At 38.4% G+C, this 21,391-nt stretch overlaps 1 protein-coding gene across 3 annotated transcripts in view; it reads right to left on the bottom strand.

Moving 5' to 3' along the window:
• The window catches only part of TECR (trans-2,3-enoyl-CoA reductase), a 39,774-nt gene extending 19,196 nt beyond the window's left edge, over positions 1-20,578 (bottom strand). Inside the window, exons 1-2 of one of the 3 annotated variants that reach the window (XM_070739608.1) lie at positions 20,478-20,578; positions 3,669-3,719 (exon numbers count right to left, since the gene is read on the bottom strand). In XM_070739608.1, coding sequence (XP_070595709.1) covers positions 3,669-3,719; positions 20,478-20,492 — 66 coding nt within the window. In that variant the 5' untranslated portion in view covers positions 20,493-20,578. Of the gene's footprint in view, positions 1-3,668; positions 3,846-20,201; positions 20,281-20,477 lie in introns of those variants that run through there. The other 2 variants (XM_070739609.1, XM_070739607.1) reach the window with 2 other exon arrangements.
• Between the last annotated feature and the right edge of the window lie 813 nt (positions 20,579-21,391).

Raw genomic sequence — 21,391 nt, 5'->3', positions numbered from 1 at the left:
GTGACCAGGTTCTTAAGTAGAAACGTTCTTACGTAGAAGCAATTTTTCCCACAGGAATAAATGTAAAAGCAAATAATGCGTGCAAACCTATTAGGAAAGAAATAAAAGCTCGGAATTTGAAGAAGGTGAGGTGAGGGGAATCAAAAAATTCCAAAACTTTAAGGCTTAAAAAAAAAAAAAAGAGGGACTCTGAGGCAGCTCCCAGAGAAAGGAAAACGCTCCGTTCACTCTGAGCTGCCCAAAATGAAGAGAGCGTTTTCCTTTGTTTGGGCGCTGGCAGAGGTTTATTCCCTGTCCAAGCGCCCAGAGAAAGGAAAATGCTTTGTTCCCGCTAGACTGCCAAAGCCTCCTTAAGCGCCACCAAAAGGCTCCTCTGGCAGCCCAGAAAAGCCTGAGATGGCCAGGATTAAAAGGGGAATGGCAGGAAACTGCCCGGGCCTTCGTGCCGCTCTCAAATTTCCTGGGAAATTTTCCCGGGCTCGGGTTCTTAAGTAAAAAATGGTAGTTAAGTAGAGGCAAAAAAATCTTGAACACCTGGTTCTTATCTAGAAAAGTTCTTAAGTAGAGGCGTTCTTAGGTAGAGGTACCACTGTACTTTAATTCTAACCATTTATTCTACCCAATTCCAATCCTACAGGGAAACCTTACTGTTATGCCAGGCTTCAGGCTAGGAGCCAACCACAACACTTACCAGGTTGAAAGGCAAAAGAAACAATGTAGTCAAAAGGAATTTATTTTACTGTTGGCAGAAGACATTGTTATAAAACGTAGAAAAGAAACGAATGAAGTTGAGTGCATTCTATTGAGAAAGACAGTATTCAGCTGGAGAGGCAAAATTATGGGTTTAGAGGAAATGACTATTCATTCGTTCGTTCATTCATTCATTCATTCATTCATTTCCAATTTTTTTATGCCGCTCAGGGCAGCTTACAACATGTTAGCAATAGCACTTTTTAACAGAGCCAGCATATTGCCCCCACAATCCGGGTCCTCATTTTACCCACCTCAGAGGGATGGAAGGCTGAGTCAATCTTGTTTCATATTTTATAGGTATATCTAATATCAGTGGATGGAGTGCATGCTTTGTTTGTGTTGTGTGGATCCTGTTTTGGAAATAGCACTGATGGCATTTCCTAACCGCCCACCTCCCTCGTAGAAGGGCTCTCGGCAGCTGGGAATTGATGACATACTGACTTGAGGTGTATATGGATGCTGCTTATTCTTGTTTTGCCGTTATTGAATTGAAAGAAATTTGAAAATATACGTTTGTCTTTTTTTCTGTGGCTGATTAATTGTTTGTAAAGCTACTTATATTTGCTTGATTAACGGGCTTAAAATACTTGTAATAAACAAATAATAAAATGGGTGTAGGAATGTTGTGCTGGAATTCCAAGCTGCATTTTTATATTTTTAGAATTTTTAGTCATTATGTTTACATACATAGCAGCCATACATTCAGACAGAAAAAAGGTTATCTTACTGATTTGTGCTGTTACTGGGACATAAGACTAGGGGGTCCAAATGTCATATATAGCATACAAAATGTGGAAGAAACTGAGATTATGTTTTGTTGACCACTATCACTACAGTATTTGGATGTTACTTTAGACTCATCTCTATATTTAGTCTCTTTGCTTCCTCAACAGTCAATGCAGGAGTCTCATTTGTCTGAAAGGATTAACAATACCCTTAGGAATCAAATGGAAAAGGAAAAGATGCTACTGCCACTCAGTGCTGACCAAAATTGAACTGCCATGGTTAGTAAAGCTTTGGGAGCAAAAGAAATACTGTAATGTGAATTTCCTTCTTTGGTGCTCTTCTGTTTCCTTTCTCATAAAACATATTTTCTACTGCAGCATGAAAAAATGAAATATCCTAAGAAATATTTAAAAGGCAGATTGTATATAATATCCCCAGAAACATTCTTTTAGGCAAGGAAAAGACCCACTCCTAGTAGCCCCCACCTTTATTAATTGGCCAAACTTACCACCTTTTGTTAATATTTATTTATTAATTTGACTTCTATGTTGCCCAATCCCAATGGGACTCAATAGTTTGAACTAGTCATCTATATAACAAACAACCATATAACTAATCTTCTACATAACTGAACAGCCATATTAGGAATTGCCCAAAGCGCCTTTACTACACTAACCCTAACTATACTATCACCCAGCAAAGGGTCAGCCAAACCTGAACTCTAAAATACAGGCTAGAAAGTTGCTTCTGCATGGCACCATGGGATTCAGACAACCAATCAGTGCATTTCTTATACAGGAACAGGAAATTCGGAGGTGGGGCCCAACAGAAGTTATAAAAACTCAGAGACACTCAGCAACTGTTCTCTTTTCCTCCTGACCTAACACCTGGAAGTATGTGATTCACCTTTTCTGTTCTCCTTTTCCCCCACTTGGAACTAAATCCAAAAGAATAATGCTTCCAACATTACCTTTCATGTTTATTTTATTTAAAAGAACATGCATCTCAAAAAGAATATCTCTCTGATCTATTTTGTGCAGAAAAAGGATTGACAATGCAAATACAGGGAGTCATTTGTAACTAAGGTATCACCATATTAAGGATTCAAGATCCTCCCCTTAATCAGATTGGCTAGCACTTTTGGATGGGATCTGTCATTCTTTGCAATGACAAATTCCATCCAGTAGACTTGTGTCTGAAAAATTTACCTATCTTATAGATACTTTTGGTACTATGTCTTTGAGTAAGTTCTTGAGCAAAAACGCATTGACTTTTATACAAAGTTCTTACAGTCCTGAATCTTTAAAGATTGAAAAATTGGCCAATAGGAATATTTTTGTGGATTGTACTTTTCGAAACAAATCTGAAGTCCACTCATTTGTGTTTCCTTATGCCAACCAGATGTACTGTGAACAATTATACCATTTCATTTCATTATCTAAACTAAACCAAAGCAACTTTCAAATTTTGGCGGTTCAAAAATATTCAAAATCTGAAGGTCTGTCTAGTTAGAGTGGTAGACATGCAGATCCAGAAGAATTATTTTTTCTGGCAAATTAAGCATTAACTCATAATAGTGCTATTATTATATAAGAATGAAAGGGGGATTGAAGATAACAAACTGTTGCAAATTATTTAAAGTTCTGTCTTCCATTTATAATACAAATCTATAGAGTTCATGCCTTTGTCCTTTACTTAGGATCTACATAGGGAGATATCACACCGGCATGTAAAAAAAACCCATCCTACTGGTGGCAATATCACATGCTTATTGTACCCATAAATCCAGAGCTGTCCTAAAAGGTCTTGATATCAAACACAGCCTAAAATATGATTAATATATTCAAATCAAAGATAGGTGGTCATGATTGTAGAACAACTTGGAGTTAAACAGTGTGTCACACAACTGCAAAACAAAAATATTTCTCATAGTTTTGCAACATGCTTGTTTGTCTTTTGATAGCAAATATTGATATATTTTGCAATTGACTATAATTTCTTGTGCATGAATATCTCTCATTGCTAACTACAAGACCTGCACATGTAGATCTCACTTGTTAACTGAAATTCCAACTTCATGGATATTTCATTCAAACTTTGATTTAGTTTTTAGTAAATAATTCACTTTTTCTGCAATGAAAAAAGTCAACTTTAACTTCAAATCCTCCTTCCAAGATTAGAACACTTACCTTATCCAGGAAGCACAGCTTTTCCCGGGTCTTGGCATCCAGAATCTCCACCTCAAAAAAAAGAACACCCCTTTTAGATTTCTTAATAGGATGTGGCCTTAAGTCATTGAGATTTCTTTGAAGAAGTGGACACCCCTCTACAGGCAGCAAATTTCCATCCATGCCTCTTCACAAAGCAGCAAATCCCAAAGAGTATGTTCAATCAACAGGCTTCTTCCCTATGATCAAAATTTAAGAATGGATCATTTCTGATCTGTGTGAAAATTTGAATCTGAAAGAAAAAATGCTCCCTTTGTGATTAAGACTCAAAGTTTAGCCTCTCAAGCAATTCAGCTCAGCAAATAAAAGGGCTTTCCTTTTGGTCTGTTCGGTAGGTTGTGTTCCAAGGAGTAAGTCGATAGCATGGTAGCTGAACCACTACCCTTCTCAGCTAAATATAAAACTGAGCCCAGCAAAAAACTTCTTGCAAAAGCCTCTTGGCCTAGTTAGGTCATATCAGGAAGTTTTAAAGCTTTTTGTTTTTATCATGAAATTTATTTGCCACCCATCTTATTTCCAAGTTAATCTTTCATTCAAAGAGACCATGCTGATCCATTCATGTCCAGATTTCATAAGCCATCTTTTGGGGTGGAAAAGGTACTCAGGTTTCTCCCTTCAAATGCACATGAATACAGGAGGCTGCTTGGCAAAACTAACACATTTCTAGGATGTTATCCAGATCTCTATTGATATTAGAGCCTAGAATTTTTCTCTGCCCAGGAGACCAGGAATTCCTGTTACACTAACACAAGAATCCAAACAACAACAATTCCTAGGTATTTTTTGAGGTGGGAGAATAATTGTTGGTGAGTGTCTGGAAATTAAAGGACTTTTTGTACAGGTTGTTGTGTTCGAGCCTTTGGTCTATTGACTTCCTGGAACCTGACACACAGAACCACTGCACCACATCTTTCAAAAATCCTGGAACACTGGGGAACTACCAGAGGACTGCAAAGGAACTGACAAGGTTCCCATCTTCAAAAAAGGGAAGAAAACAGATCTGTAAAACTTCAGACCAATCAGCCTAACATCAATACCTGGGAAAACATAATAAAAAAACAGCCAACACCTAGAAATAAGGAAAGTAGTAACTAGCAATCAGCACGGGTTTGTTAAAAACAGATCATGCCAAACCAATCTCATTTCATTCAACACAGTGACTAAATTAATCGACCAGCAAAATACTGTGGACATAACATACTTCGATAGACTTCAGCAAGGCATTCGACAAAGTAGACTACAACCTACTTCTTCATAACCTTAAAAAAAGGGATAGACAGCTTCACCACCAGATCGATTCACAACTGGATGACAAACTGTACTCAATGAGTAGTCCTTAATGGGTTAAGTCTACATGGAGAGAAGTAAGCAGTGGAGTACCACAAGGTTCCATCCTAGGCCCAGTACTCTTCAATATCTTCATAAACGACTTAGATGAGAAGGGGAATAGAAGGGGAATTTACCCAATTTGCAGATGATACTAAGCTGGCAGGAATAGCTAACACCCTAGAAGATAGGCTCAAGATCCAGATGGACCTTGACAGACTTAAACACTGGGTCCTATCTACCAAAATGAAATTCAATGTAGAAAAAAGTAAAGTCCTACAGTAGGTAGGAAAAACCAGAAGTATACATATAAACTGGGTGAAACCAGACTTAATAGCATTGACTGTGAGAGGGATCTTGGAGTCCTAGTGGACAATCAGCTATACATGAGGCAGCAGTATGCAGCAACAGCCAAAAAAGCCAATGCAATCTTAAACTGCATTAACAGAGGGATACAATCTAGATCTAGTGAAGTATTAATATCATCCTATAATGCTTTAGTTAGACCACACCTAGAATACTGCATCCAGTTTTGGTCACCACACTATAAAAAGATGTTGAGATTCTAGAAAAAAGTGCATAGGAGAGCAACCAGGATGATTAGTGGTCTGGAAACTAAAACATATGAAAAACGGTTACAGGAATTGGGCATGGCTAGTCTAATGAAGAGAAGGATCAGGGGAGACATGATAGCCACGTTCCAATATTTGAGGAGCTGCCACAGAGAGGAGGGGTCAAACTATTTTCCAAAACACCTGAAGACCAGACAAGAAATAATGGATGGAAACTGATCAAGGAGAGATTCAACCTTGAAATAAGGAGGAACTTTCTGATAGTGAGAATGATCAACCAATGGAACAGTTTGCCCTCAGAAGTTGTGGGAGCTTCATCACTTGAGACTTTCAAGAAGATAATGGACTGCCATTTGTCAGAAATGGTGTAGAGTCTCGTGCTTGAGCAGAGGGCTGGACTAGATGACCTACAAGGTCCCTTCCAACTCTGTTAATCTGTTTGAGAGCAACTGACCAAGGTCTCCAACTGGCATCCTGTACTATCTCCTTGTTTCTTTTGAGGGCCATTTGGTCTCGTGAAGATTTAGTTTACTAAATACTATGTTTGATTTTGTATTGTTTGCTTTTGTATTATGTTATAAATGTTATTCATTATACAGCTTTATTAATATTTTTAATTAGGATAAATGTAACAATGGAAGTTGTGGGAGCTTTGACACTTGAGACTTTCAAGAAGAGATTGGACTGCCATTTGTCAGAAATGTAGAGCCCCTGCTTAAGCAGGGGAGGGGGAGCAGGCTTGGACTAGATAGCCTACAAGGTCCCTTCCAACTCTGTTAATTTGTTAAATCCACATAACCTGGATTATTTTTAGCTCAGAAAATGTACATAAATAACCACATTGACTGGAACTTGTTTATAGATTGCTTGCTTTTTTAAAAAAAAATAATTAAGATAACCCATTTCCCATTGCATCATTATTTCAGAGATATTTCCTTACCAGATTCCTCAAAATGCCTTCAATAATGGTAGAGTTACTAATGTAATTGAAAAGTTATTAAAAATTAAGGGAGATGTCCAGAAATGCATCTGCCTTAAAAGTAGCCCCTGTTGCACTGTATAGCACAATCAAAAGTGAACAATTGACCTCAGAAAATATTTTATGATATTTGGTATTATGTTATAAAATGCTTTATTATGATTTTTATGTCATAAAATATTTTATAAAAGTTGCTAAATTTCAATTGTACAGGAGTCAAAAGTCCAGGACTCTGGACACATTCCATAAGTTAGCTTATTTGAGGTACTATGATTCAAAAGGTTTTCCTTATAATGTATTGTTTCACCCAGTTAAAGGTTACAGATACAAGAGTTTTAGCAGTACTGTATACTGTATAAATAGATTTGTAGAGTGATTGACAGAATACCCCAAAATATGACTTAAACCAATTCACAGTATATATGACCTAATAACATAACATTATTCACTTAATAACACTGTTTCAGTATTTCTACTCAAATCTGAAATCAGTTACTGTATACGTATATATTCTTTGGTCAATTTTAAGATTGCATAATAGTCTATCTAGAAAAGTGTCTCAAACTCCTTTGTAATATACTTTTAATCTTTTAATCATACTTAGACAATACTTTATTTCAGGACATTTTTCAATATTTATTTTATACTTTGTACTTTTTACCCAATGGTCATGTCATGAAAATTTAGATGTTTGGCAGCTGGCATATATTTATGACAATTGCCGTAGTCTGTGGTCATGTGATCACCTTCTGAAAAGCAAAGCCAATGGGGAAGCACTTAACAACAGTGGCAAAAACATTGTAAAATGGGGCAAGATTAATTTAACTACTAAAATGATTCACTTAACAACTGTCTTGCTTACCAACCCAAATTTTGGGTTTGGTTTTGGTAAGTCAAGGATGACCTGTAATTAGGCTTCAAAGGGTGCTAATGTTTGTCCCTTGATATTCTATGCTTTTAGAATAAGGCTATTCCTAGTGACAGCATCTTGAACCAGACTAATTATACTATTTTACTCAACTTTACAAAGCTTTTCTTGTGTTAAATAAATGTAATCACCACTCTTTCCAAGAGACAGAAACATAATCTCCTTCTTCTCTTATTTATATAAGAGCTTAGCTCTTTGAAATTAAGAGCTGTCTTGAGTGGGACAAAAATTTGGAGTCTGTTCAGTATGTCCAACAGATACCAAGGAACAGCTCCAAACAGGGGTATTAATAGAACTGTGCCTCAGATAGGAATGGTCACTCTCATACCTCAGAGCTTCTAGAACAAAGAATTTATTCCAGTGGAAAGCAACACATAGATCACACTGACCAAATTAAGCTACTGTAAACTACAATCAGTGGCGCAGCAAGAATTGAAGACAATGTGATCTACTAAGGGACAGAATACAGCCCCCAGTAAAACAACTTGATACTAGAGAAATGCAAGAACCATTAGAATATATTGAAAATAAAGCAGCCTTCAATTGAAGCCTCTCAATATGTCTATGGGAATTTTTTTTTAATCACCATGAAAGTAAGAAGAACTACTAACCCAGACAGAAGCAACTTGATACACACACATGAAAAAAGCAAGAAGCCCTGGTAAGTACATGTTGTTGGTGTGAGGGTTGAGGGGAGATAGTGGAAAGGACCGTTTTCCCACTGTGTGGCCTCAGTTAAAATTGATGTCACTTACAATTCGACATTGAAAACTTTTTAGAAGTCTACATCTGAATGTAACATTCCTTTCATGGATGAACTGAATTTACAGTGTCCAATTTGCCAAGTTTGACCATGGAGATTAAAAGGATTAAATAAATGTGTATCTTAGCCCACAGAAATTCTCTCACAGACAAAACGTTCCTAATTGGCATAAGAAAGACACATCCAATCTATACTCAAAATGTTAAAATAAATTTAGATAGCTAAATTTGTAACCACTTACAAAATTCAAGCACAGAGTTTAAATATTAATTCTAATTTCATATAAGCATTAATAACTAATTACATCTCTTTAGGGAGACCTGACTCATAGGTTCATAGACATGACATTTCAAGGCATGTCTGTTCCGATATATTCCTATATAATCACTAAAATTACCAAAAACTTTCTTTCAAATTCTATATACTGATGCCGTTCAGTGGGATAATTTAAACTTTCCAAAGAATAACTTGTTATATATTTATAGTATCTTGTACATTTTGTGTCTAGTCTGTTGTCTTTTTAATTCCTGCAAGAATCTTTTTCAGTTCCCAAGGTTTATAATTTCTGAAATTTCTTTGTCAAACTGCATTTAACTTAGTTATGTTGTATTTCTACTACCACCGTTTCAATTGTTGCTCTAATTAACTGCAGTTTCTGTCTAAAGCTGATGGGTTTTATCTACAAAAGGACAAATATACTGCAGAAGTAAATAAATCTATTGTACTTAGTGTAGGCTTGTACTGGTACATAACTAGAAAATTACTAAATGTGTATAATCTATCGTGGCTATCTCTGGGACAGATTAAACCTATGAATTACAAAGTGGCCACTGGAAATTGCACACTCAATCTACCGGAAGAAAAAAAAAACAGCATATAAAGTTTCCTGGAAAATCAAAAATTGGATCCAGTTCCGTAGTCCTATGGCTAGTACTGTACTTTTTAAAATTCAACATGAACTTGGACAAGCAGACATAAGCAGCAGGCGTACCCAGAACACTTGTTCCTGTTAGTATAGCTATATGAATCATCCACTCTGATTTATTCTGAGGTCTTTATTTGAATATAGCACGGGAGCAGCAGCTAGAGTTGTAGGATGGGGGCGGAAAAAGCACATGCTTGGCTGGCTATGACTACTACAGGTACATGTGCAGTTGCCTAAAATCAGTAGGAAGAGTATGAGGAAATTATGCTTTTGCTCCCCCCCCCCTCACTTGCTGCCAGATGCAACCGAAGACAGTGCAAGAATGTGGTAACAGTATCTCTTAATTCCCCACTGATTGAAAATATTAACAACTCAAGACTTGTGTCAGACTGATTCCCTGCTGTTTCTATCCATCTAACACATTCACAAAGATATAACCATTAAGAAGTTTATGATGCAAAAGAAAATTCCATTACTTATTACTGTTTCATTCCATAATTGACATCAATTCTTCCAAGATCTACACAATCTACAGTCAGTAGCTAAACCACAAACTTGGTCTACTAACAAAAATTCCTTGCGCAGTTTTAATTTGGAAACCAAAGTAGCTAAAATATAAACCTCAAGTTCATCAATGTAAAAACTAAAAAGCAATGTGCATTTTATCATAGCTCTAGCATTCTTGAAATATTTAGGAAAACGAGTTGACAGAAGTCTGGATAATTTCAACACCCTTCAGTAAGAGTGGAGATGGGAAAATAAGTTAGACTTGACTTTTCAATTTATAAAAGGGACAGCAGTGGGCCAGGTGCCAAGAGGCTCTTCAAAAAAAAGCATTTGATCCCTTTCCAATTAGCGCAATGAAGCATTTTTGAGATGTAGCAAGATGGTAATTGCCATTCAGTTATTATAGTGACAGCAATGATAAGTAACCTATAAGCTGAATACAAAAATGTGGTAACAGATGGCTCAATATGGTTCAACATATTATTATTGATTGCACAACCAGCAAGAGGTTTAGTTCTTTAGATCTTTAGAACTAAAGATCTTTAGGTCGTGTGCCTGAAGGGGTGAGTGTGGGTGTGCTAGCATGCGTGCCCATGCCACCCCCTTCCCTCCTTCCATTCATGCGCACATACCCACGCTGCCCCCTGCCCATGCTCACAGACCTTCCTGGAGCCTGGTAGGTTAAAAAAATGTCCAGATGGGCAAACCGGAAGTTCAGGAAACACACTTCCAGTTTGCCATTGTGCTTTTTTTTTTTTTTGCACCCGGAGGATTCAGGGAAGGTTCCTGAAGTTCCAGAGTGCAAAAAAAGAGCACTTGGAAAACGCACTTCCAATTTGCCTATTGTGCTGTCTTTTGCACTCCAGGGCTTCAGGAAGCTTCCTGAACCCTCCAGAGTGTAAAAAACAGCATAACGACAAACCGGAAGTGCATTTTTCTGAACCACTGGTTTATCTGTCGGGGGATTTTTTTTGCCTCCGGGGCTTCAGGGAAGCTTCCCTGGAGAGTCTGGAGGACAAAATGGCCTTTTGCAAGGCTGAAATCAGTTGGCCAGCGTGCACATGCGTGCTGGAAATGAAACATGGCAAAGTCTCACGTGCCCTCAAATATGGCTCTGCGTGCCAGCTGTGGTACACGTGGTTTGCCATCACAGGCCAAGAGTAATAGATGTGGCAGTGGGGCCTGATGTCATTGAGGATTAGGAATGGAGTCTGGGTTAGGGGGCCACAGAATTTTGAGATTCCTGCTGTGTGTTAATTGAGCAGGGCTGGGGAAATCCTGAAGCCCCTCCAGACATCTTCATTGCCTCTGGCAATGGCCAACTATCCAAGGCCAACTGTGCCAGAGAAGAAGAATTATTGCCAGCCTCTGAGGAGGCAGAGATAGCAGCAGGAGCGCTAGGCATGGAAGTCTTATCCCTTATGTCTTTTTTAATCTTTTGTCCATTCGCCGCTTGGCATTCTCAGAGGCTTTGGACATTTTCGAATGATGAGGGTGCCCAGACAATGTGATTGAAGAAAGCCCAGTCTCTTCTGCCTCTGGGCCATTGTGGTTAGACTTGTAACTGCGCTTTCCTCATGGTTTATCTTTCAGACCTGTGCTGTCCACCATTTTGAAACAAAAAATGGCTGCCAAAACTTTGAGGGCATGATGGCAGCTGGCGGGAAATTTAAGGTCTCTGGCCACTCTCTGGGCTTGCTGATACCTGCAGGGAGAATTGGCAGAAATGCAAGCTGGGGGAGGCATCACCCCCATGGCCAATTAGCTTAACGGATGACAACTGTGGTGCAGTTCTGAAGGAGTTAGTGGAGGAGAGAAGGTTTAAAGTAAATTTGAGTTCAGGCTGTTACCGGAAGCTCTCAGAAAAAAATCCTGATCGGAAAGGGGACTACCGCTAGATGCCCAGCTAAAATCCTTTGCGTCCATTCTTGTACCAGGAATCTCTTCTCACTATTATTACGCCCTTGTAACCTCATGTTTAGATTACTACAACAAGCTCTAGATGGAGCTGCCCCTGAAAAGCATTTATACATTTCAACTCATGCAGAATGCGGCTTATGCAAGTAATAAATGGTGCCAAATATACAGCACATGATACCACTATTGCATGAGCTGCACTGGTTACCGATATCCTTCCAGGTGCAATTCAGGATTGTCACTTTTAAAGCCCTACATGGCTTGGACCGAGTTACTTGAAGGACTGCTTTTTTCCCAAGACTTTCTACCCATCCAATTGGACACGCTCCAGATCTTGTCAGCCAGTGTCAGCTGGTGGAGATTACATGGGCCTTTTATGCAGGAGCCCATGTTCTGTAGAATAACCTTCCCTCAGAGAACGGTTCCAACTGAACTGGCTTTTTGTAAGGGTTTAAAAGCCTGACTTTGTTCTCAAGCTTGAGGTGCTGACTATGTTAATGGCCTCGTTTCCCAGCTTTACTGCTAACCAATCAAATATATTGGATATTTTTGTTGTTTTTAAAGTATTTTTATTTATTATTTATTTATTAATTTATTGGTTTTCTATGCCAACCCTCTCTGAAGACTTGGAGACTTTTGCTTTAAGTATTGTATACTTTGGAAACTATAACACACACACACACACACATGGTCACTGATTAAGAATGGTAGCTATGACAGTTGAATGAATGAATGAATACATCGCAATATTTTGGCTGTATATACATAGTACAGCCAATATATTTTTTAAATAAAATATATGTTATATATTTTATATAAAAGATAAAACTCTTCTGCAAGAGTTTAAAGACCCATCTCTGCTGGCAGGCCTGGGGCCAATAAATCTATCATCTTCCCCAGGCCAGTGAATGAATGTATAGGTTTGATTGACTGAATGTGAATTATTTTTAATTTTTTTGAAGAAATTGTTTTTTTTAGTATGTTTTAATTTAGATTTCTACATGTTATGTATTCACTTTTGTTGTAAGCCACCCTGAGTCTGGAATAGTTTTCTATTGATCCATATATTAATTATTCAGCAATAGGAATAGATTCTATGTCAGGCTGCAAAGGGATATTGGTTTTTCTGCTAAACATCAGTTCATATTTAGGGGAGGGGAAAAACAGGAAGACACTGGAGATCTTATTTGAAATGCATATTCTCCAAAATTAAGCAAACAGCACCTTCTGGTGGACAACAAAACTTCAGCAACTAAAAGGCCTACAGTTGCTCCACAAAGCAAGTTTAAAAGCACATCTCTTACTTAAATTATTCAAACCAGGGAAACTCAACCGAATTATATTAAACACTCAATTAGATGAAGAGTTTGAACAGAGAAATACATATACCCTTATCAAAATAAATTAAATAAATAAATTAAAAGTTCTTTCTCCATTTAGCTCATCAAAGGCAATCTTAGCTTCTCAAATATAACTTACCAAATGTTTCTTGTACAGTATTTTGAGTTTGATTTTTTTGTGTGAATTTATCTTAATTTCTTATGTCATGCCTATGGAAACAATGCCACAGGTTGTACAAAAATGGCAGCATGTACTAATGAACAAATAAAAAAAACATTTATATATGTAAAACAGTTAAATGACAAGCGTAAATCAGTCTTACAATGTTGTTGTCTTATTTCCAGATAATTGCAGGCTAATTGAAATTTCTTAATTTCAATTTGTAATTTTGCTCTTGGAAAAATAGTGTTTTCTAATATTGTAATGCAGTTAAAATTAATCTTGCAAGAGATGCGAGGGGGGGGGTTTCTTATAGTAAGCAACATATAATAAAATATAAAAAGGCCAAGATTTCAACACATAGCTATTGTACTTAGAACATACAATTTTAAAACTATCCAAACTGAACCTTAATGAAAGTTATTGTATTTATCTTTAATTAAGACTCCTTATTAGTAGTATATAATATAAAGGGGAAGAAAACAGGTTTAAATGAAAGGGATAGTAAGTGGTATCTGTTAAGTATCTAGTTAGGGCCAATATTTTCTAAAATCAACATGACATAAAATTACCACAGAACTCCCATATCTTCTAATCACTTTTAGAAATTGCTTGTAAACTGCTTTTCAGCCACTAGGAAAGATTAATTGACAAATTTAAAAGCACAGGGTGAGCTTACAAATTTAAGGAGTTAATTTTTTTAAATAAACCTCAAAAGGCTGATTAGAACTTTGGTTTTGGACATACATAGGGTCTGGATGGATCTGAAATGAGATTCTGGAATTAATTATAAAAATCCTTCCTGTGGGAAATTGTTTTTGTTTTGAATTATTTCTTTTAAATGATAGGACAGATTTTTAAGGATTGAACACTGGGGGAACTAGAAATAACTGAAAATTAAAATTAAAGGAGAAAAACACTTAAATTTGATTGACTATTACAAAATGGAGCAAAATATAATAACAAAACTGAGGCTGACCTAAAAGTGGATTTTAGGATGATAGTAAAAATGTATGGGGTGAGGGAGAGAAATGCTATACTGGACATACAAAAAAAACCAGCTGATGTCTTAACAACTAAAAGGAATATACAAAAAACATATTAAGAGGGTAAATAATTTTTCTATATTGGATTTGCAAATAGACTTACTAAAGCTTTGAAGATCAAGATTGCTAAAAGTAAAAGAAAGAAATATAAAGACGGTTTATATGATAAAGATTAAAATAGATGTGTTATTATTGCTAATAACCTAAGGGGACTTTTGCTGATTCTGATTAAAATGATTAGGTTTTAAAGGATTTGTTTATAAGAGATGGGGTATGTGAAGAAGATATCATTTGCTTAAGCTAAGGTGATTACACATATATATATAATTGTGGTAAAGAGAAAGTTATATCTATATATCTATTTATATTCTTATTTTTTCATTTATTTTTAACGCTTTTAACAATTTCCCACAGGAAGGATTTTTATAATTAATTCCAGAATTAAAAGTTTCTATCAGTTTCTTATCATTGTCATTATAAATGCAGCCTCTAATTTATAGAATGGCTGCATTTGACTACAGTAATATATGCTGGACTACGCACATACAGTATTCTTATTAAGGGGTGTAAGATCCAAACCAAAAAAGTTGCTTACAACATGTTCTGTCTTAAGCTTCTGGTGAGATTAGCTCCTTATTCATTAACTCCAACCTTTCAGAAGTCATGGACCACCAAACTCATAATTTTTAATCCCGCAGACAACCCGGGGTGGGGGTGGGGGAGCTCAGCTGCCTTTCAGGGCTACTTGTCTGCTTCTGCGAGAATATATTACAGAACTGTGGTGGTCACAGGACTGGTCACTGCGTGGCAGTTCCTCCACCTGGGTGCATTGGTCTGAAGGGGCCCTGGCAGGCCAGTGCCCCTGGGTAGAGGAGCTGCTCTGGGATGACCAAAGGGCCAATCTTTTGACTACCACAATTCTGGATTATGGGACCAGCCAAGGGTCGGCCTGGAAATCTCAGCCATAGGGGGGACATATGCAATGTGGAACTTTGCAGGTGGTGCAACATGCAAAAAGCAGCCAGCACTGGCCTGAATGAGATAATGGTGCTGCTGAGGACAGGGAGGGGCAGCCCACGTGGGCTGAATTGGCGGTGATGATGGCTGGAAGGTGCAGGAGCAATGTACTACTTGCACCTGTGCAGCAGCATCATTCCGCCTTCGCCGCGATATATTTGTACCAGCTGGTAGCCCTAGTCTCCTGCCACTTGGGGCCTGGAGTGGTAAACCATATCCAGGAAGCACTACAGCTTTTTTCCATTTTATCATTTCTTCCTTACAGTACCCTGTTCATAACTGTCCTATTTTAAATCTAATCATCATCAACCTAGAATCTTAACTGGTGCACCACTATTATTTTTTGCACAACATAATCAAGTCAATGCAGTAAAGAAACCAAAGCTAACAAATCTCAGTTCCCCTGCTTCATGCTAACTTTCTTTTAAGAATTTATAGTCATTCCCATTTTAAATGCATAGGCATATTCATGCCTGGGATTTATCTACTAATCCAATACAAAGAGAAGTCTTTAAAGCCAAGTGCTTCTAAATGTTTGTTTTTAGATCGCACAGGCAAAAAAAGGGCAGGTTGAAAGCAAATGGAGGACTTGGGAAAGTAATGTTTGAATCAATGAGAAAAATAGAGATGTCGGAAAGGGACGGCCAATGTAAATAATAATAATTTTTAAATATCACAATCGAAGGGGATTTGGGCAGCTAGCGTTGGAAAAGCAAGCTTTGGAAAGCATCAGCTAGGTACAAAAAGGAAGAAGGGATCTTTTTTATCCAGAAAGAGCCACAGGGAAAGAGCCAGGCAAGAGAAAAGCCTTTGTGCGGAAAAATCAGTCAAAGATACCCTATTCCCCCTCTTCCTCTTGGACCTTCTGTTGCTCTTCTTCCTTTTCTTCCTGTAGCCACACAGCCACAATCCAGCATTTCCACATCATTCAAAAGACTGGCCAAGGAAGAAGGGTGGAAGGGGCGGCGAGTCTTTCGTGGGGTCCCCCAATTGAAGTAGAAGGGCTCAGCTTGGCATAAGAGAGCCAGCGCTGGGCTCAACCTGCCGGCTGAAGGGGAGCTGCTTGGGCTGGGAGTGGTAAACCACGTCTAGGACCACTACAGCAGAGAGAAACAGCCAGGGTCAACCCCAGCTTTGCTGTCCATTGCAGATGCTAAATCGTCCCCTTGCAAACTCGTCGCTTGAGGAGCCAAGCTGAAGCTTCCGTGCCGCTTCAGCAGTGCTCAAGAGATGAGAGTTTGAAGGGGTCAATCTAACATCTGCAATGGACAGCAAAGCTAAGCTTGACTCCAGCTGCTACTTTCCGCTAATAGGCAGCCAAACTAACTGCCTGAAGGACCCCATTCTGTCCCTGTCAGTCAAAGTGTTGTAGTATGAGTGGCACAGGAAACTTCATCTGGGCTCCTCAAGAGAAATGCAAATATTTCTCTGCGGACCACCAAAATTTTCTTGAGGACCACCAGTTAGTGACTACTGTTCTAGATGGCCTATTTCTTTGATCTCTGTCTTCTTAGCAAATATCCGCAGTGGCACAGTGGTTAGAGTGCAGTACTGCAGGCTACTTCTCCTGATCACCAGCATTTTGGCAGTTCAAGTGTCACTGGCTCAAGGTTGAGTCAATCTTCCATCCTTCGGTAAAATGAGTAGCCAGATTGTTGGGGGCAATAGGCCCTCTGTAAACTGCTGTAAAGCACTGTGAAGCATTATATAAGTCTAAGTGCTATTGCTATTGCTAGTTATGATTGGATATTGTTCAAGGATAATTTTTCCCAACTAAATGCCCTCCAGATTTGTATGTCATTAAATGTCCCACTTGGCTTTTTGGAGAGCATGTGGGTGTAAGAGCCTGGGCATCTTTGCTATTAATAATGAAGGTTAAAATTAGGAAGTTGATGAAAGAAAAAAACTACAATGTCAGAAAATAAGCAATATTGCCAATTGATTCTGGGAACATTATTATTCTCTGCCAACTCAAGGTATTGGTGAAGAGATATTAAATACTCAACTGCTCAGTATTCAGACAGGGCCCTTTGAAAAACTGCTGATCTGAGCAGGCAATGCAAAGAGCCAATCTTAGTACCACTGCACTGCTAAGCATATATCCATTTACAAGACAGGTGCAAAGGCTGCTCTGACCTCAGGGCTGGAAAAATATACTGAGCTGTTCAGCACCTCCAGATTGTAAGGCAAATGTGCAAAAGTTGTATTGCAAACATTTAAAATTTACAAAATGTTTTTGGAAAAAGAAAAGCATTAAAGCAATCCATATAAGGATCTTTTGTTCTTTAAAAACATTCCAAATACAGTACATAAATAAATTTTAAACTATGCAACTATGTCCCTCCTAGATAGGTACTATGATTAGTGGCTGTAGTATTAAAACAATATAGATAACCATTGAACATTAATGTTATCATTTAGACTTACTTTTCAGTCTATACCAATATTTTCTTAGATAAGTAGTATTTAATTTCTACATACATCTGTCTTTTGTAGAACCATACAACAGAGTGGACACTAGGGAATACAGTATGGGATATATTCAGCTGGGATATAAAGTGAATTGCTAAAAAGCCAACAAGGATTTCAGTTGCTGTTATTATATACCTAGTAATCAGATGTAGCAAAAGAACCTAAGTCTATTATAGCAAATAAGAGAAGACCCTCAAGCTCCCCTACTCTACTTCCATAAATTAGCACAAATTAGCATATGTCCAGTAAATGGAAAATTGAGAATTTGTTTAGCAGAATTTACCAGAAAAAATATATAAATCTGCTCTGAGGAAAAATTAATCTAGATTGAAGAAAGAAAACTGTGGCACTCAGGAGATAATAATCTTATTAATACAAAAGTGCTAGTTATGTTTTTAAGATGTATATCTGCTTCTTTTCTGTTCTTGGAAGCTGATTGCAAAAAAAAAATGAAGGTTCTGTAATATGTTCTTCAAGTACTTTATCATGCATCAATTTTCAATATAAAAGAGCCATCCCGAACTAAAATGTAGCAATCAATAGCTATGCTGTAACGTTCTATTCCCTCACCTTTAATTATTAGGAATTGGGTCACAGAGGCTATTTAAGCTTCTAACAAATGTAACACAGTTGCTTATCTTAAAAAAAGACAGGGTAATTTATGTATTTATGGTATATTCTCTCCATCAGTCCTTTTGTCTTCTCAAATTCTATACGATCTTGCTTAAATCAGTTATTAATATACTAGCAACAGTTGTACACTATGCTAAATGTGTTAGTTTAAAATTTTGTTAGTTTGGGGGTTTTGGTGGCTTACTATGGTATGTTATGTAAACACAGACCATTTGTTTAGCTTGTGATCTAAAGTACTATATTGTGCAAACACAGAAAATAAATTCATTAAACCAGCCTAGGCATATTGTCTGAACATAGCAGGTGCCACTAATTTGTATTATTAAATAAAATGCCCTTCTGTTCCATATTACTTTTACTTTTAAGAAATCCAATCAATTGACATTCACTATCCTAAATACAGTATCTTTATTTCCATTCAGTGACTAGCCACATGAAAAAGACACAAAAAGTTATAAAAACTTAAAATTAAGATAACACTTTCCTGCATAAAGTAATCAAAACTATGACAAATTCTGCAACTCTTCAAGAAATGTTAAGGTTCCAGTTTAGTGATAAACTTAACAAAAGTATTAAGCTTAATGTTCAATATCATAAAGCAATGTACTATAATACATAATTAACTTTGTACAAAGGAATTAATAGTAAGGTTTGCAGTACCTGTTTAAGTGAACAAGCCAAAACATTAACATATCAAAGCTGCCTTGCACAATGACTTTTAGGTTCTCTTGAGTAATCAGAAAGATGGCAAAAGCAACAGGAAAGACAAGAAGTCTGTTTTAAAGAAACAGCAGAAAGATTTGGATTTTTTTTAAGAAAACAGATATACAGTACTGAAAGTATAGTATGCATAGAAACATACACGTACAAAATAATTGTAAGTTATTTTAAAATTAAGATTTCTAAAGATGGGTATGTTGGAAAATATTGAAGGAAAAAGGAAAAAAGAGATGACAGAGGACGAGATGGATAATGTAACGGATGCAACAAATTCCAGGACACAGCAGAGGGGCAAAGGGGCCTGTCATGTTATGGTCTACTGTGTTGTGAAGAGTTGGACATGACTTAGCGACTGAACAACAAACGTGGCTACTCAATTTGACCCGTCACTACTACCACTCATTGAACATCACCATCCAGATATAATTAGATATGATCATTTTTATGGTTTTTGGAAAATAGAAAGATACATCGAAGAATATAATAGAGAAAGGCACAGTTTCCATGTCAATCTGACAGCAATACGGACTAGGCTTTTTTCAAACTGATCTACAAGAACTTGATGGGGCTTTCGCGACAGCAGAGGCCAAAAACCCCTTTCACTCGGACATAGCCAAATTTCTATCAAATGAAGCTTTCCCTCTTGGTCAAAGGTCTTTTATTTATTTTTCCTTTAACTAACAGGTGCCACCGTCTGAAAGAAGGCTGAAAACCTTCGATTTGGATCACTTCTCTTTCTTTCTCTGAAGAAAATTCGGAAAATGAAAACAAGCAAAATCGGTACCCAGCTATCTGTGTTCTACTAGCCAGTAAAGAAAAGCGACGACAGCTGTAAATCAGTCCAAGGAAAGATGAAGTTATCGCACTTTGAGAGAGAACAGGAAGGAGATAGTAGAGCTAAATACTCCAAAACAGGGGTCTCCAACGTTGGCCACTTTAAGACTTCTGGACTTCAACTCCCAGAATTCCTCAGCCAGCTGTAAGCTTTGCTGGCTGAAGAATTCTGGGAATTGAAGTCCACAAGTCTTAAAGTGGCCAACGTTGGAGACCCCTGCTCCAAAAGGCACAAAAAGCGTGCAGGGTTTTGAAAGCGCTCCTTCACAAGGCAACAGAAGCAACCTGCGGCGGCTGAAACGGACCATTTACTTCCCTATAAAAGGACACGCCAACGAACCAAAAGAAAGACTACCTTACACTTCAAACTCCCATGATAAAAGCCTATCCTCGTTCCCTCCAACTAACCAACGCATGCTTGGTCAAGATACTACGCATGCGTATTTTCCCTCTCGCGCTTTCTACCCAAGCGGAATCCCACGCGTGCGTGGTACCCACCACCTCCCTCAGGTCAGAGAGCGAGGACCTGATTCTCGTCCCCTCCGACCGCTGACCAGTGGCCTCCGTGCGACCTCCCCTCTCCCCGTTGGCCCATGCGATGCCCTCGGACTCCAAACTGCCCCCCGCTCACCTCGTAGTACTTCATAGCTCCGCGCTCGTTTACGTTCCCGCGGCGTAAAGCAGCCTCTCCTCACGTGACACGCTCTAACTTCGTTGGAGCGGGAGGGGGGGAGGCGGCGCGAAGAACTATAAGGCGAATCGGAGAGAACTCTTTTATCTCCGACGGGTCGGCCAATTAGACGCAAGCAACTACCCCTTCCCCGCCTTTCGTGCCCACCTCCAAACGTCACCATGGCAACTTGTAGCGCGTGACCACGCCTGACCCAATCCAGTGGCCAAAGGGTAGAAGTGGCAATCCGTCGAAGCAATCATCGCATCCGAGAACGTCGGCTGGATCCAATGGCGGAGTGACAAACGAATATAGATGACCTTCGAAGGGTTGCCGCGCAGGTGGTGAGGTGGGAGCTGAAGGGGAAAAAAGAAGACGATTTCGAGGGCAAAGGTCCCCTTAGCGCTTGCTTACCTGAGAGCGGGCGCTCTCAGGTAAGTAAGAGTTTGTTGGGAGTTCCTTCAGAGTCAGCCGCAAGCGAGGTCAAATGAGCGGTTGCTGTGTAGAGTTGCTCTACATCACTGTTTCAGCCTGGAATAAAGTCTCAACAGAATGAGCAATGTCTATGTTCCAGCTCAGTAACTATCGGATTCGATGCCAGTCGCTGTGGCTCGCTTGCTGGCGGCTCCGCGTACAAATATAATTATCTTGGTCTCATTTTGGTAAAAAAATCGCTCTTCCAGGAGTTCCAATAACACCTTCGGTCTCACCCAAACCCGTATTTTTTTCTCTCTCTCTGAAATAATAAAAACGTTGATAAAATCACAATCTGTCAGTTGCAAAAGGCCACTGTACTTGGATCTGCACGCATCATACCGAAATATATCACACAGTCCTAGACGCTTGGGAAGTGTTCCACTTGTGACACGAAATCT

The sequence above is a fragment of the Erythrolamprus reginae genome, chromosome 2 (genome assembly GCF_031021105.1).
Source record: "Erythrolamprus reginae isolate rEryReg1 chromosome 2, rEryReg1.hap1, whole genome shotgun sequence".
NCBI classification, from domain to species: domain Eukaryota; kingdom Metazoa; phylum Chordata; class Lepidosauria; order Squamata; family Dipsadidae; genus Erythrolamprus; species Erythrolamprus reginae.
Note: the sequence above shows the minus strand (reverse complement) of the source record. Positions and strands in the feature narration are given on the sequence as shown.